General features: G+C 40.0%; 1 protein-coding gene across 1 annotated transcript; it reads left to right on the forward strand.

The window, feature by feature from the left end:
• Positions 1–215: 215 nt before the first annotated feature.
• On the forward strand, positions 216–10,851 carry ntmt2 (N-terminal Xaa-Pro-Lys N-methyltransferase). The gene is made up of 4 exons (XM_063892312.1): positions 216–516; positions 4,763–4,935; positions 7,329–7,581; positions 8,393–10,851. Exons 1-4 carry the CDS (start codon positions 318–320, stop codon positions 8,647–8,649), a joined length of 882 nt encoding a protein of 293 aa, XP_063748382.1. The 5' UTR covers positions 216–317; the 3' UTR covers positions 8,650–10,851.
• The last annotated feature ends 8,008 nt before the right edge of the window (positions 10,852–18,859 follow it).

Here is an 18,859-nt window from a genome sequence, read left to right on the forward strand (position 1 = left end):
GTCGCCTCTGTTTGTCCTGAGAGTGTGACAGGAGGCCCCCCCTCTCTCCCTGACTCGTACTCAGTCAGTGTCCCTAGCAGGTGATCTGTATGTGGCAGGGTATCCTAAGCACCGCCCCTTGAAAAAGATATCTGCCGATCACTTGAAGGCTGGCAGAGACGTGTTGAACACTCAGCTAGACAGATATAGCAGCAGCTGAAGAAACAGAGTCCCAAACAGGCACTGAAACACACAGTGTTAGTCTACCAATGCCAAGTCAATCACCTTCTGGATAACACACCGCTCTGTGAGGTGCTGCAAGGCCACATCCAGCCAAAATGGAGACTGTAGTTGAAGGTGAAGAAGCAGGCTCATTCCCCAACCTAGAGTACAAGGCCGCTCATCAGGCGTTCAGGGATCGCTGGAAAGAGACGGATGAATCCATGTGTCGCCACAGCATGTCCTTCCACTTGCACCACTCACTGAGGAGTGAGTTCTTTGCCAGCTACCTGTACCTGCTGGAGAAGATTCCTGTTGGTAAGAAGAATGGCCATACAAATTGCAAAGAGCAATTTGAAAAAAAAAGATAGAAAAACCTAAAAGTTACAGGTGTGTAGTAAACAGGATAGAAAACATAGGGACTGATTATGAGCATTGGGGTTTCCCACACCAACAAATCACTGGAATAGCCAACATATAATCTGATCTGACAAGCTACAGATCATAATCATCATCAGCTATCAGAGTAATGCAAGCAGATCCTGCCAGGTATTCTTTGCTAAAAATGTTCTCACAAATAGAAATATAGTTCGAAACCAGAACAAGAAAGCTTTACAACATAAACATTTTACTCCAATTTACAAATAGAAATAGTATACCTAAAAGTAATGTTTGAAATTGTATTTTTGCACCAAATATAAAAGTTATGGGCAAATACATGCTGGCACTAATTGTTAAGGAACAACATTGTATCCGTCAATGTAGTTCTTATGTGCAGCTTTTCCAACTATAGTGCTGCTCATGTCAGTGATCACAGGTTTTGGGTTCTGCACTCCAAGGTACCAAAGCTGGCAACCTCTCCGTGATGATAAGACATTAGGAAGCTGCACACTGAGCAAAAAAGTACTTTGAGCATGTAACTACTCCTGATAGCACAACTCTGTTTACATCAAAGAGACACCACATGCTTATTACTAAGCTTTTAAGGACCTGTTGGCAGAACCCTGATAACTGTTTCCCATTATCTTTATGGTAAGATAGAGGCTAGGTTTACCACATCCTAAATTCAGCCCTACACTCAAACACACAGACATTAGATGGATAGTGATCCTTTCATTGATTAGGCAAATCAAATATCACAAAAGATGCCTAATCATTTGTGTAAGGCACACACCTTTAAACAGATTGTTTCATACACAGTAGAAAAAAACAAAATGAGAAACCAAGCTAGCTGAACAGAAGTTGTGTATCACAATGACCGTAATGTCCGATGTGTTGCTGAGTTGTATTTGTTCATTACTGTATTGTTTATACTGCATGTTTTTCTTTGCTCCCACTTTGAAGTGCACCAGGAGAAATCCTATTGCTAGCATTTGCTGTTGAATGCATGCTATATAACAAGCAATACAAAGTTGTTTATCACAAGAGCATGATTGGTTTCAGTGAGAAGGCTTTTGTATACTTGATTGGTCTTTCTTGCTTCTGATCATAGAAAAAATGTGCTGTACAGTACAATGGTTCAACCAGACTGACAATTAGAAAGGCAAAAGAGAAAGTTGTGCCTCTGAGCAACAGTTGAATAAGAATATAAAAATCAGCAGTCATTGGTAAAATAAATTGAAAACCTAGCGTCAAAATGTCTGCAGATTTAAATAAAAGTGGTTCAGTGTCAAGTGCATAATAATGCCTCTAAAAAGCTGGAAATAACTGGGGTGCTGCTTTTAAAGTTGGCCTTTATTGGACGAAAAAGACAACCGCAATACAACAGGGGATTCGAAACATAGTGGTGCATGCTTATATTATAACAAATTGTCCGTCGTAAGAAGGTCAAACCTAATCCTTTGCAGACTATGCATTTGTCCATTTTGAGTCCTTAGCCTGCAGAAATAGGAGATCCTGACCAGTTGGCCATTCTATCTCAAATACTTCCTATTTTCTTACCACTCACTTGATGCAAAGACCATTAATAGCATGGCATGCCAAGCAATACAACACTAACTCATGTCAGTCAGTGCTATACATGACAGTTAGAGGGCTGCAGTGGGATTATTTACTCACACCTTTTTATTTCAGCTTTCCTATGACTTAATGCAACAAATGTCAAGCAAAAGGAGGGAACCTAAATGAGCTGTATATAGCACACAAGTTAAAGGGTGTGTCATTGGGGTTAAATTATTGGACATTAACAGTCATACCTTTCAATGTCCTTTTCAATGTCTTGTTCTGTTTCATCCAAGGTTCAAGGTCGAAAGTTAGTCTCAACTTCTTAAGAGCTAGTCCACTTTGAAGGTGCGAGATAAAATATCATGGTAGCACTGGATTGACACTTCCTTGGCAGACGTGTATGTCATCACGCTGGTTTCCCCCCTTCTTGGACTTAATGTTTCTATAATTACCCTTCCACTGATAGTCTCATGACATGCATCCAAACGTAATGTCAGGACTAAATCCTTAAACATCTCAGTGGGAACTCGCCAGGAAAGTCATGGCATGAACTGTCTGTTTCTACACCTTGTTGTCAGCCTCACTTCCAGGTGCTGAACGATTCAGTCCCCTTAGTGGCTCCCTGCTCCATCTTGATGTTTCTAGCATGGTGGAGGAAGTCCAGCTGGAAACTGAATTCCCCCTCTTAATGTTTCGCTTTGGTGTCATGAATTCGGCCACTGGAGATACTTGACAAGAGCACTGACATTACCCCTTGACCACCTCCCACCCCCTCTACGCCAGGAATGTGCCATTTAAGCCTTTGGAAATGCTGCGTTCATCCTGCAGGATTTATTTCAGATCAGCTGAACTGAGGCAGTGAAGGGTTGGGATAGTGTAAGAAGCTGTTAAATCTTTTCATGTCACAGTAGTCATTTACATCATATTAAAATAGAGAAGTGTTGTAGTACACATCATTGAATGGAATGTAAACTCTTTTTAGGTTCACGGAAATATAATCTTTCTGCTATTTCATAGCCTTACAAGTGTGTAAAGGCACAACATTGGAGATGAATCAGCCAGCTTGTTATTTTCTATCATGTAACAGCTGAGTGGAAGACAAGTGCACGATGTCCTTATTTATAGTCTGTGGTAATCAAATTATCATTCTACATTTCCTTTGAGATCTTGAACAGCAAAGTTCAGTGCCACGTCCAACTTTTGTTGGAAACCTTTCCCTACGTCTGGCTTTAAACTATAGGCTAAAATAAAAGTACATTTTAAATTGTTACCTTACCTTTCCTTTCCTTTCATGATGGTAAATTTCTTTGGTCCCTGAGTCTGGTTCACACTAACAGTAATAGCCTGTCAGTCCTTTGATTTCAAATGGCCCTCGATCTTAAAGTTAAAACTTATATTTGTATCCCCATTAAAATGATACCCAAAAGAATCTTCAGATTGATGCAAAACGATTGGATTGACTTTCTCTATCAAAACATTTTGGAACTATACATATTGTTTAGTTAACTCTGACTCGCCTAAAACCGTGTTTTTTCAGTTTTTTCCTACAAACGTCCCTCTCATTTGAGATAAAACTCTTCAAGATGAGCATTGAGCTGAAATTGAAGCAATCACAAATTGCTTGGACACCCCATTGACTCAGGAGGAGATTTTTACTGTTAACACTTACATGCATCTGAACTGACCATGGACATTGATCAGTCTGAAGACATATCCTCCTTAACGACACCAATTAACCTTTTTATAGGGACTTATGGTTTTTTCTGGTGGTTGCGGTTGTCTCAAGCTTGGGCTTACATTTTCTGAAATCTAATTTTACTAGTAATTAGCCAAAGTACATTCTAAATAATTTAGAAAGCTATAGGAGAACTCTACAAAACAAATGTGTTTATAGGTCTTAGTACATATAACTGCATATGTTTTAAAATAGTAAAAAGAGGTTTGATGTAGTATTTTCTCCAAAAGGGAGCTGTGTCAAGTGGCCGTCAAATTATGTACTAGAATATATGTGTGAATGATATATGTTTGAAAAAATCTGGAGGTGTTTAGGCATAACAAAGTAACTAAATAACTATAACTAAATCTCTGCAGCTCATTCCTCAACTGTGCTGCAGGCTTGAGGATACAATAGCTGCTGTTAGCATAGAGTAACCTACTGAATCACTGACTGAACTGTCAGCTGTTGATTTGCATTGTGGGTAATGTAGGGACCAAGAAGAAGAATGTGTAGGGTAAAAAAGATGATATGTGTGGTTCCGCTGCATCGTTGTATCGCACTTGCAATTGTGACTTTTACACTCCTAAAAAATCTTGTTTTTGCTGCTCCCCTAACTGCAGTGATGTAAGGGTGTACTCTAGGAGACCATGACATCACTGGTGTGGGTACATGTGCAACAAGCACATATCTCACCAAATTAAGACACAATCATCAGTGCTGCAGAAGTGAAAGAAGCTAGAAACTAAACTAAAGAAGTAATATTTATTTTCATCCTGGATTTCATTAACTCTTTAAAGAGTCATCTAACATGCTGTGATGAGTTTTTAGAATCTGTAAATGTTTGAGATATTTTCTTATATGAATCCAGCTCTCTTCTCTTTGTCTGTCCATGTGTCCTAACAGTCAAGCTGTTTCCAGTCACCTGCGAGTTCATCAAAGGAGAGAAACAGTTTTACCACAGAGCTCAGCAGTTCTACGAGGACGTCCCCGCCTCGGAGGAGGGCATGCTGGGAGATTTTGCGGAGATAACCGACGTGGATCTGGAGGCTTCCCGGCAGTTTCTGAAGAGGTTTGTGGTGAGTCACGAGATAGCAACTCACATTCAAGTTCAAAGGGGCTCAATGAGATCTGCTAAACTGATACAGTAACAACAGTATATTTGCAAGGCTGTTTCTGCTTAATGCAGGCTTTACTGCAGCTTCTAACTACTTTGCACGTGTGCACCCATTAACACTGTTGCAGCTATCACAATATAGCTGTCACTATCTATTTTAGCTGAGGTATCTTTCTGACTGCATGAAAGAATTTCACCTTGTTTTATGTTGGACGAGGCCTCAGTGCAGATTCTAATAGTAGCCCAGACTTGATGTCAGCCTCATAAACACCAAAACAAAACAAGACAAGCTAAGGTCAGGTTTCTTTCCTGTTCACCTATTTACATTTTCACATATCTTGTTTGTTTGATTTGCACAAAACAATTTTAACACAAAACTTTTTCTATATGATGGGTTTTTTGGACTACTGTAAATGAACTGTATGTCCCAAAAAGGCGTAGGTTTACTCATATAGAATACGTCATCATTTTCAGCCTCCTATACTTGTCACAACATTCCTCCATTCATGCACGCATGCATTTTGAGTGTGCATGACATGTTGGGAGAGCCCAAGTGCTAATTCCGGGGAGTTGGTTTGGCCCAGCGACAAGGTTATTTAGAGGATCACTTCTACAGAAGCTCTAATTATAAACTGCTAAGATTGGATATTTTAAAGGAATTGCAGACAGCTAAGTAGTTACTTTTCCACTAGTGCTAGTGTAAACATTACAAGCCCCTATTAAACACATCTTAGCACCACTGGTTAATACAATGCAGCACACTGTTTATGCTAAATGTTACAGTTCTATTCTGAGCAGTGTAGTTCTGTCTGACATGAGCCCATGATAGGTTGCAGGGTTTGCTCTATAATCCCACATTGTAAGTTCAGCTGAGCTGTCATTTCAGAAAATACGACAAAGCCACAACTATTGATTGTTTTCATTAATCAAGTTGTCTATAAAATGTCGAGATATAATTGATCCCAGTTATAGAACAACACATTTTGCTAGAAACAGGATGAATTACAAATCAAAGGCCATAGTACACAGCTGACAGATTTGTAGTTCATCTGTATTTCTCTTCATTAGTCAAGAATTACATTTTGCAGCACATACAACATATAGATTATCACTAATTTAATCATTACTGGGCTCATCAAATCTTGATAGATCTTATTCGTATTGATTGCACCATTCTTGCAATGTGGAAGGAAAAAAGCAATTGTATAGTATATATAAAACCAATAAAGTTAGACAACAAATTGACAGAAATGCAAATCATATATAATACACAATAAATAAAAAAGAAGATGTCTCATGGTTCATTTATGTCTGGATATCTGCACTGGATGATGTTAAAGCCAGTGGGCTGCAGTACTGCCAGATGATGGAAAACAAATAACCGTAGAGACCACAAGACTTCCATATTTCAGGGGGAAATGATTGTACATTCATATCCATTTGTCCAAGCAGTTTTTAAGGAGCTTTAAAACAGTGAATGGTCTTAAATAATAAAGTTCACAACTTCATATACGTGTGTGGTCGATCTCTCCTTAAAGGGATGAACTTCATTTTGAAATTTGTGACTTATATTGGTTGGTGTGTGCTTTAATTTCAAGGTTTTCTTTATGGTGTGCATCTAATGGCTAGAAACCCCTGTTTTACTCCCAACATGAATTATAAACCGTACATTTCCAAAGGTTTCTCTCTTGTCCACCATCTCTTCTACAAATGTGTGTTCAGTGTCAAATCCTCCTCCCTGGCCGTGAGCAGCTCCTGTTTAAACCTGACATGGCCATTAAAAAAAGTTGGGGAAGGAAAAGATTTAGAATACATCCAGATTAAACTGAGCTACATACTCACAGAGCAATATGGCAGTAATTCACCAAAACCAGGAAACCTCCTGTAACAAGCACAGAGCTCCTCGGGGCCCCATCTTTCATACAATCACACACTGGGGCCCATGATGTGGAGGGGTTGGAGTGAGGTCAGAATACCAAATGAAAAAGGAAGAAAACCAAGCATGATTCAAGTGAGGTGACTTTTTGTTTCTTTCATGGTGAAGTTCATAGTTTCGTTGCCCTGAGGAACTGAGGTCGACTTGTTTGTGCTGTCGGTGCTTTTTAAGGAACATGCCTGACATCTGGCAATAGAAAATTAAGTATAGATCCCTGACTTAAGATATGCTAATAACATGCTGCAAGGAAACTGACATTTAAATGTACCTTTTTTGTTTTCTGTGAAACATGAAATTATTTGTTATGGTTTCCTTACAAATAAACATCATTTGGGAATTTAACAGATAATATCCTCTGAATAACCCTCTAAATAACAACATGGATACAACTATGGATGTTTAATGCCTTTTACCCACAGGGTCCTGGTAAGGCAGGCACACACTGTGCCCTGGACTGCGGCTGCGGGATCGGCCGTGTGAGCAAAGGCGTCCTCCTTCCTGTGTTTGAGAAAATGGAGCTGGCCGACATGATGGAGCACTTCTTGCTCCATGCTCACGAGGAGTACCTCGGTGATGATGCCGACCGCATCGAGACCTACTATTGCTACAACCTGCAAGACTTCACGCCTCCAAAAAACAAATATGACGTAATCTGGATACAGTGGGTGGCATGTAAGTATTAGAGAGATCTCAGTTTATTGTATCTCATACTAACGTGTTATTTAAAGAGCACAACCTCATTGGTACTGGACACAAGTCACTGCATTCCAAACCACACTGAGCTTTTTTTCAGCAGCTCTGTAGGTCAATTGGTAGGTTTGACAGGTGGTGTGTCTGACAGTCCATATGTATTTACACACCCTTTGCGGACGTGGTCGCAGCTTGTTAAGGTTAAAGTACTTCTAATTACCAAATTCACTAAGACTTCTTCCTCCTCTGTAATTATTAAACACAATTACCCCAGCTGGTAACAATTAACTCTTACTTTTGCTTAGAGGATAGTCCAGAGGCCAGCTTTAGGTCTTTCTAGGTGCCTCAAGTAAATGGGTTGTATTACTTGGTCACCAGTGCTAGTAAGATCAACTGAACTTAATGCAGTGTCAGCAGAAATACAGACTCTTGTGATGAATAGTTTATCTGTGTTCCATCCTTCACCTCTGATCAAAAGCTTCAGATGGTGTTATGAAAAAAAAAAAGAATATTATGGGTCATGGCAGCACAATACGTTATTCACAAGGTGTCTGAGCACCTTAGTGGCAGGATGAGGTTGGTGTAAAACCACTGTTATCGCTGCAGGAAAAACTCTCTGTGGATACATAAATTAGGCCTGGAAACGCCACAGGATCCTCCAGTAGGAAGATACATGACCTTGTTTGCTTCTTGAGTGCTGTTGACTCTATCTACCTTGGCAAACTTTGGTTTACACCATTTGGGATTGTTATTTTCTTTTTTTTTCTTCACTCCTTTCTGTTTTCCTCCTCAGGCCACCTAACAGACAAAGACCTGATGAACTTCCTGATGCGCTGTAAGAAGAGTCTGCGTCCAAACGGCGTCATCATAATAAAGGACAATATGGCGCGGCAGGGTTGCAAGCTGGACCCCATCGACAGCAGCATCAGCCGCCACCTGGACATCATGAAGTGCATCATCGGCAAGGCCGGCCTCGAGGTCCTGGCTGTAGAAAAGCAGGAAGGCTTCCCTGACATCATCATGCCTGTCTGGATGATTGCAATGAAGTAATGACTCTCAGTGGAAAATCCGACCTGAATCTGAATGCACGTGTTTTTCCTCATTTGTTTGGGTGTATATTTTTGATCAGGTCTCTAAAAACTACAACACCACAGAAAGAAATCTTCAAACATTTCAACAGCAGATAAATCCTGAAACTGCCGTGTGGACGGTGCGATGGCACCCGGGGAGATTTTATGGAGACAGAGTTATTTTTCTGCTCAGCCAAGAAGTAAAATAAAGCTTTTACGTGGACATTAACCTTCTACAGAAGCACTCTGTATGTCCACCAAAGCCAGACTGTAATTTATGGCCGGCTGACCACCTCCGGAGTCGTATCGTGATGACATTAAAGGTGGACCCTCAGCCCTCTGGAGAGTAACTGTGGGAGAAGCTTGTTCCTGTCTAAACCACGACGAGCATTGGAATAACATGTGGACTAAGATGGTTTGTCCGCCAAGTGAATGATTTGTATCCCGTTTTACAATCCAGCATGTTTCATTACACGTACAGCCAAATGTATCATGTCATATTTATACATAAAAACATATTGCTTTATATTTTAAACACAGTAACTATTTTAAACTTGAAAACAGTTTCTTGTTAGATAAATTCCCCTCCATTGTGATTGGATCTTAATGGGCGGTAGTGGCAAAGTCCATAGGGGACTTGGCATGGGAACTGGAAGGTCACCAGTTCAAGTCCCGGAAAGACCAAGTGCTACCGAGGTGTCCCTGAGCAAGGCACCGTTCCCTACACTGCTCCCCGGCACCGCACATAATGGCAGCCCACTGCTCCTAACACTAGGATGGGTCAAATGCAGAATTAAATATCTCCTCTGTGAGACGATTAAGGGTTCTTTCTTTCTTCTCTCTGATCTCAGGTTGAGCAGGGGAACCTGTTAACAGAGGTCAAGTGACACAAATCTCAGTAGCCCATGGGTCAGAATCAGAATTCTGTTTCCTGAGAGAGCCCAATCACTTTCTTATTGTAAATATTTGTCCCTGCTCTGCACAATGCTGAACTTCCATTTTTTGTTCCAATCTGTTATAATAAAATAAACAGGGCCAGTTGTGATGCTTACTAGCATTAGTGTTTGCTCAATAGAGTTTGAGCATACATTGCTTTTCTAGGGTTTTAAAAATATCAATGATTTAACATCTGGAAAAATAACTTGTTGGGCCCTCGTTTATTCTTAAGAATAGGGCCATTGATTGCCTTTCCAATATGCTGTCTTCTATAAACAGATATATATTCATTCATAACTTGTAGGCAATGCACACAGAAGATGCAGGAAGTAAGTATTGGCCCAAAAAAAGCATGCTATGCCAGAACCAAAGAAAACTGTGTTTGTTCCCATTACAGACTTTTAGTTGTCAGACTGATGGGTTCCAAGATTAACAATAAGCTGTCTTTCCTATGTCACCATTTTTACAAATTGAGATCCTGCATGCATTTACATCTGCGTTAGATAGATACAGATAACATGTTAAAGAGGCCCTATTATGCGTCTTAGGGGTTTCCCTTTCCTGTAGTGTTTTATATAGGTTTTTGTGCATGTAAATGGTCTGCAAAGGCAAACATAACCCCCCCCCCCACCTCCATTGGACTAATTTGTTAACTTCTGCACCCTTTAATTTGGGAATTTAACAGATAACCAAGCAGGGCTCTGGTTTCAGACAGAGGGTGAAAAGAGGTGCTGCAGCACAGGCAGTATGAGAAGAAGAAGAAAAAGCACTTGTTAAAAATAAAAGCATGAAAAACATTTCACAGCAGAGGGATGAAATACAAACCTGGAATTTTATGGTTGGACTTGAGGACTTAATGTCAACTTTCAGTGCAACATGTAATTCTCTGTTCACATTGCATCGCAGGAGAAATAATGTTCATTCAGTGCACCTAGTAAACGTTAGTCAGGTGTAAATATTAAAATGTTACGTAGGTTTGTTTTTTTTACTTTTGCTTGTAATATTGCAGATAAATACATTTGTACTTTTTATATGGATTTCGTGTTCTTTTTTTTCTTCTGTTGAGTGCTTTAATTCAGAATAGACATTTCTTTATAATTCATTTTCTTGCACACTGTCTACAGATTTGAAGATAAGTATATCTTCATTTATTTATATTTTGTTTTGGTGCATCTTAATGTTGGTTTTCTTCAATCTAGCTCAAGATGTTTACTTAAAAATAAAACAAAAATATCAATCTCTGAAAGCATATGGGTGTAGTTTAATGATTTCTGAAATGTCCTTTTCATATTTAATGTTTTTCATCCCATGTTCCAAACAAAGTTAATAGGATTAGAGACGGGTGATCGCCATTGGCTATTATAATCAAGGCTTGAAAATAAATGCTGACCAATTTTCCCTAAATATTCCTGCAGTGCAGCCCGTGCTCAGCCCCGACAGTGACCGCGCTGCAATCTTCCACAGTGGGCTGAAAACGCACCAGATAATTGAGATCCTCTCTGATAGTTATGGTAATTCTCCTAAGTATTATTACTGTTATTATTTCTGTATAACTAACTGTAGAAGCAGCACATTGTTTTGGGCTAATGACTTTCAGCTGGGCCCCTGAGGTGGATTGGGGGGCTGATTATTTCCTGGTTTTGACAGACAGTGCCGGCTTTCATATCTGCCTTGGCTTCATTTCAAGCCTGTCAGATGTTGTCTGAATAAAACACATCCAAGTGTCGCCTCAAATATTCAGCATTTGCGTGCGTGAGAGCTGGACGGGAGTGGTGCAGAGTTGTTCCTCCCTGAGCTTTTTTATGAAAGGATAGTTTGTCAATGAGTCGACTGGCACTGAGAAAGTACAAAATCATCAAAGCCTTAAAGGCCCGATGGCGTGAGATGATCTGCATGGCATGTTTCTCTCGTCAGAATGACTCTTTTGAGAGTGAATAGACCAAACACGTTTTCCACATCCCGTATGAATTAAAGATCAAAATGCCCCAAAGTTAAAATTGTAGGTGTTTTTTTTCTCTCTCCCGCAGCAAATAGCAGCCAAATGTGCTGTCACCTTTTCAGGAGTGGTTAGCGTCGCTGACAGTCAAGGCTATCATTTCTAATACTTCTCAATGTTCTCAGCAGCAGTTTGAATATATTAGCTGGAGTAACACTAATTTGTCCGGTCACGTCAGCAGAGCAGACGTTTGGGCTGGATTCCAGACAGAGTATATCTCAGACAGCTCTCAGAGACAGCAGGAAGACAGAGAGCACAGAGGGATGTGTGATCGCCTAAATATGAATACACCATTCGTGTGGGTTGCTTATAATCCCCAGACCTTACTCACATGTGCTGTGTAAACAAACATCATTGATTTTTCATTTTAAAGGTGCAATTTGTAAGATATGGTCGGACATCAAGTTCAAAACAAAGAACTCTACAGAATTTGAAAAGTTTACATTAACCATTATTGCTATCATTACATTAAGACATGCATGTATTGTGTTGCATAGATATCTATGGAATTTAGCATGCTAGCTGACTAGCCCAAGCCCATCATATCTTGTGATACCACTTATTAGATAGCCTACAGTGCTGCAGCAGCCCGCTATGACTCCAAGCACTGGGGTTTGTGAGGGCTGAATTGAAGTTGCAGGGCCTGCTCTCCTGGAGGTGGAGCAATTTCTGAACACTGGCAAGTTTATGAAGGAATATTTTTTTCCAATGACGCCAAAATATCCTATGCCCCAGCTTTAATTACATCATCAAAAGAAAATCTTTAAACGGAATATACATTGCGGGACACATGTTAGTTGGTGGGAATTTTGCCTCTTCTGTTGGTCCCAATACCCTGTTACAAACAAAATTATATATTTTGCGTTTACTTTTCCTCTTCTGCTACCTTTTAGACCGGTTTTTTCAAGCCTAATTAGCAGTAAAACAAAGAAATTGACATACAATTCTCAGTTATTTCTTACTGTGTGATTCAATGTAGCCTCTAGGGGGTGCTACCAGAGCCTCTTTACTCTTGCTGTGAAGATGCACATAGTGACGATCACACCAAGCTTCTACCCTGTGAAGATAGTGAAGACCCCCTAGGAAGCAGCAAAGGAGTCATTTACCAGAGCAGAGCCATCAGCTCAGACAGCCTGAAGCTTTTATCCTGAACACACTGAGGCTTTGTGGAATCTGCAGTGGAGAGAAAACCTCAGTCAGTCTCTGGAGCCAGGACGGTTTCATCGAGACATAGAGGAGTAAGCCTAACCTCCAGTCCCTGGGAGAATCCACACCAGAGGAATGTGCTTGCTCTTCATCTCCAGTTCTCATAGTAAATCATAACACCAAAAAAAAATAGAACTGATGATTTTCGGGCTGTTTTTTCTTTGGCTGCCCACGCAGGTTTTTAACTCTCCCAGCATGTCGTCGAGGGTGTGAGGGTGTTTTCTTTCCCCCCCCCCACTCAGTTCCCCTCAGCTCAGAGGGCAGGGATTAGTTACACAGACTTTTTATAGGGCCCGGCCACTGAATATGCAATATTTCATGTAGCGATTTGGGTTGGGTGCCTGGATCAGGTGCTGCTAAATGAGTGATTTAATTTGTGAGCCAAAGAAAGGCTTTCTAATGATGACATCCATACAGTAGGTCCCAGCTTCAGCTAAATATGCTTTAGGATTACTAAAACGGTGTAAACTAGGAATGACACGGTGAAATAATAAGAGGAGGAATAATTTCTCTGACAAAAAATGAGCTTCCTCCTCAGCACCGTTTGACAGAAAGCATTACTCACAACAACAAAAATTGGGGAATTTTTTCCCATCTGTGGCTGTAAAGACAAAGAGAAGAGAGACTGCTCTGTTAGTTATCCAAACATATTGCACAACAGAAAAAACGACATTTGTGCATACAAAAACAATTGTGGTTGGAAAAGGCTACTTTTTGTTTGTTTGTCTCAAACATTGTTCATTGAAAATGGCATAGGCCCTAATTGAGTTAAGATATACTGTACTGTTTTTTGTTTTCTTTAGGGATCGAATGACTGCCGATGTAAAATCGTAGGGAACCAATGTTACATCGTAGGGAACAAGAGAGCAACAATGTTCAACTACACAGAATGAGAGCGCAGATGTTACACCGTAGGCAATGAGAGAGTTCCCAGGTTACACTGTAGGGAACCAGAGAGCACCAATGTACTCTACACTGTAAGGAACAGGAGTGCTGATGTTACACCGTAGGGAACGACAGAGTGCTGCTGTTACACGCTGGGGAACGACAATGGCGTTGTTACACTGTAGGGAACTAGGGAATGCCGACGTTACACTATCTTGAACAAGAGGGGGGTTATTCCACCAAAAAATTGTGGTTCCTTCATAGGAGAAATCATCACGATAGATTTTTTGGTCAATGGAGAAAATTGGACAACTGGTTTCACATTATTGGCTTCATTGCTGAAGGTTGGTATTGAAGTAAATCGTAAGGTGAGTAATCATGACAGGCATGATAAAGAAATGGTTTTCCCAGTTTTGTGTGGAAGAACTTGACTGCCATACGCCAAGCTGTGATGTCAAAACCATCCAAAACTTTTGAGATGAACTAAAACACTTTTCTCTTTGCGAACAAACAGTCAATATTGTTATTGTTTTTTTAAAGCATGACCACCATGGTTTCACAACCTAAACCACTTACTTATTATAGTAACCAGGATGACAAAGCTCCCCTTAACTTACAAAGTATTATTTTTAACCAAAACCAATATACTTTCCTAAACCTAACCAACCTTAACCATAGAGTTACCACATCATAAAGCATACTTATTTTTTAGAAGTGATGATTTACAGCTCTCCAAGGCACATCCGTGTTTTTGTTGATAGAAACTGGCGTTAGGTGTTGTTTTAGAGCATATGGGGGAATGTTCTATTTTGTCCTTTAACTTAATAATAATAATAATAATAATAATAATAATAATAATAATAATAATAATAATAATAATAATAATAATAATTCATTGCATTTTTATTTAGCGCCTTTCAAGGTGCTCAAAGTGTTTTACAATACATATTACACATATTAATCAATACTGTGGACAATACCCACAGGAGCAATTTCGGGTGAAGTGTCTTGCCCAAGGACACAACGGCATACAGTGGTGGTCAAGGCGGGATTCGGACCATTATTCAACAGTTCTCCTGTTCTGCACTAGTCCACTGCACCACAGCCGCCCCAGAGAGAGAATTAGTTGTTGTCCAAATGTTTGTGGAAAGGCTTAAACCAAAACAGTGAATGATGTTACAGCAGCACATTAATTACCATGATGCTACACATGATAACATGTTGTGAAATGTTATTGGTGTCTCCATACTTTTGGCCATATTTAATCTTCTCCTGTAAAAAAAGAACGCAGCAATTTACAGCTGGAAACAACACCACAGATGATGGCATCCATGTGTGAGTGTGTGGTAAGTGAAAGTGTATACATTAATTCAGCGTAATTTAGAACAACAAACACCTAATTTTATTCCTCTGACTGAGGTTTTTTTTTCAAAGCAGAGCCAGTCAATAACATTTACACACAATTCATGCCGCCTCAGCCCCCCTCTGTGTTGCCGTGGTAGCGTGTTGTCTGACAACATGTGGAGCCGCTCTCGGGGCCCTGCGCTCTCTGTGCCCTTGGAAGCCTCGTCCCTCATGCTGGTTTCAATTCCATAACCTTTCAGATCACGGCGTAATGAGCCGAAATAGCTCGCACATGCACATTATGCCCCAACGAATCATTTTCCACCGAGCCAATTTACTCCTATGATTAAATCTTTTTTTCCAACGTGAGTCAGAGCAGAGAGCCAGGCGGGGTAGAGGTTTGGAGCGTGTTGTGTGTCTTTAGGGAGTCAAGTGTGTTTGGGAGTCAAGTGTGTGTGTTCGAGTGTGTGTTGCATTAGAGGTGGAAAGTAACTCAGTATGTTTACTCACGTTTAGTAGCTTATTGAACTTTTGAGATTCTGGTACTTTTCGTCCTTAATTTTCACAATATTGGCCTTTTTACTCCTTAGATTTATCTTAAGATTGAAAGTAAATACAGATTTTTTTTTCAAAACAGGCTTCTTTGTTTTCTTGCTATTTTCAATCCTTCCTAAATTGATTTGAGAGTGCAATCTCGCCATCTTAATAAATCTTCAAACTCATAGATCTTACTCAAAGCAGATTTTCTGAACTGAATGTCATTGTGTTGTTGGTAAATGGTAAAATATGCCCCTAACAATAGTATCTGGTCCTTGCATGTTTCTCCTCGAAAAGCTCTCTTTCACTTTTTTACATAAATGTTTAAGTTAATAATAAACATTTCTTGTAATTGAGGGGTTTTTTTATAGACAGTTGGGGTATGTATGCATGTGTGTGTATCTGCATGTGTGTGTGTGTGTACTTTGGCATGTGTGTGAGTGTGATGTGATGTATTCATGAGAAGGAGGGCAGAGAAGCAGGCCCCGCTGCTGGAGCCATTAGCTGCTCCAGTAAATCTGCTGGGACCTGAGAGAGTCGGCCCTTCAGCGGCAGGTATTTCCTGTCTCTTGATCTTGGGAGGCAGAGCTCATTTCTGCCGGTGGGGATTGGCCTTCATAATAAGTTGCGGTTTGATGCCAACAGTTTATTATTCAATTTTATTCTGTGGAGCCTGGTGTGTTTGTGTGTGTGTGTGTGTGTGTGTGTGTGTGTGTGTGTGTGTGTGTGTGTGTGTGTGTGTGTGTGTGTGTGTGTGTGTGTGTGTGTGTGTGTGTGTGTGTGTGTGTGTATACCATTTGTTCTGTGAGAGCATGCAGCCCACTCGCCAACTGTTGTAATTGGACAATTCTGGCAACGTTTTCCAATGTTTACTGCCAATTTTTGAAAATGTATTATTCCCACAATATTCCTGCAAGGTGAGGTTATCATAAAGCAGACCACTTCATTAAAGCTCAACTAATCAAATATGTTGTACTTGCAACAATTCTTTATATCTGAACAAAATGACTGTGGGTCATGTGAAAGAGGTTGAACACACTCACTAAATGTTTTGATGACTGCATTGTCAATCATGTTTTGAGGAAAACATATTTTCTCCTGGATTTTGGTCACGTTAATTAAAGAAAACAAAACAAAAATGGAACAGAACAACTTGGTTTTGGTAAGGCAACACAACTACTCTGTTAGGGGTTTGGTGAAAGATCATGGTTTGGCTTACAATACATTGATTACATACCAAAGCTAAAATCTGTCAACGTGGACTTTTTGTGAAACACAGGACATGTAGCGGGCTTGTAGATTAAAGTTTAATGTTTTTTAACCCATCCATCCCCAACCTCTTCATTCGCAGACTTTTGCAGACTATGATTCAAAAAGTATTTGTTACATACATGTTACCCTGGAGACTAGGCTGGCTAATCAGACAGATATTGAATAGTAAGGATCATAATGATATCAGATAAAAATTAATTGTAATGTGTTTACAGGGCGTTTTGTCTTTTTATTCAGTTGCTGTTGTTGAAAATAGCTCCAGTTGTGAAGGGAAAAGTTGCTCTATCTGTAGGTACTTGGCTTGGGACTGATGGGTTGGCGGTTCAAGTCCCAATCACATCAAAATACATTGTGGACTGGAAATACAATCTGGACTAAGGCACCAAACCCCCTGTATTCTCTGACACCTCTCCACGTAACAGAACACAATAATGTGTATTTAAATATCCACCTCCTGTCCTGTACATGTTTATGTATTGTACTGTGTGTAATAATAACTGAGTTAACAACTGTTATCCCCTTTTGGGAAAGATAAAAGATCTTCTTTAAATTTGGGGACTTCTCTCCATCTCCATAGGAGACATACAAAATAACAACACTTTTCAAAGCAATGTTTATTTTTCATAAGGTGTCAAAGTGACAAAACATCACGCTATGTCCTCCTTGTATAACACAAAAGTCATAATTCATACGATGACATGAAAAGGAACCCTGTCGGATTCACATAAATATAGTATTTTGTGGACAATTTACCAAACATTCTATGTTGTCGTGTTCCTGGTGAGGACAGGAAGAGACAGTGAATGCCTCTTTTTTTCTGACTCATCATTCTCTACCCACACAGGAAAGAGCAGCAGCATCTTTAAACCTCTCATGTGTTTTTTTCGTTCCTCTCCTGGTTTTAAGCCACTCCAAGATCCCGACCTCAAGCAGGGTGTTTGCATTTGGAGGAAAACAGGATGTGAATTTTTAAGACCGCACTAAAAGAGTTTATGATAGAGGGAGACATTGTTCAGTCGTGTTCCTGGGCTTGTATACAAGGGGAACATTGAAACACTCCGGTGGTTAAGATGTGAGGGGGACATTTATTGGACTCACATGGGTGACATTTTTAGTAAAACGTAATAGTAATTTGCCTTCATATGGGCCGACCGCTCCAGAGAAGGCTAATAGTTAGAAGTAATTTGGGTAGAGCTGCATGATAAGTGATGCTTATTGTTAAAGTTAATGATCAATTAAAAACGTGCATCAAAGTGTTTCACGGTTGACATATATGTAGATTGATGTGGATAGGAAATAACCTTTCTTCAGCATTTTATTACTGTTTACTTCTTGTTACAGTCACAAGAGGTCTGTTTGTTTGTTTGCGTGCTTGCTTAGTTACACAACTGAAAGAATAAAGGGAAAATCCAAGTCTGTGTAAAAGGGAATGTGTTGGAGAATAATAAACAAATTGGTTAAGAAAGGAAGTGAAAGTTGCTTCATAGCAGCAGCACCTCTGAAGAATCACAGCGATAGGTTGAATTAGCTGGCTATTGTTGAGTATGGGAAGTGTCCAGCTTATCACACTCTACTTTGTCAACGTTATAAGTGCACCATCTGGGTACTCATAGTGCAATGCATTTTGCCATACTTCACATTGGTATGCACTTATGCACTCAAAATAGCAAGTGCAGAAATATACGGACTGAGACACAGAACAACAAATTGCAAATTGCAAGAAAAATAATTCCTATTTGAGATCATGATTTTGCTAACAGACGAACATGTAGAAGTTGACACAATACAAGGAAATTGAGTGCAGTTGAACTTCATTTTGAAGCATACATCATTTTAGTATGAAGCCTGTATCAGCGCAGACAGAGACTCTGTCACACTTATAGTCTCAGTCATCACTGTATTTACGATGTGAGGAAACGTGCTGCTATGTGTGGGCTACAGGAGCCAAGACTCAAACCTGAACCTGATGTGAGGTTGAGATGAGAGGTCCTGACCTGAGATGGCAGCTCACAGA

Source organism: Eleginops maclovinus, chromosome 9, assembly GCF_036324505.1.
Source record: "Eleginops maclovinus isolate JMC-PN-2008 ecotype Puerto Natales chromosome 9, JC_Emac_rtc_rv5, whole genome shotgun sequence".
In the NCBI taxonomy this organism is placed as follows: domain Eukaryota; kingdom Metazoa; phylum Chordata; class Actinopteri; order Perciformes; family Eleginopidae; genus Eleginops; species Eleginops maclovinus.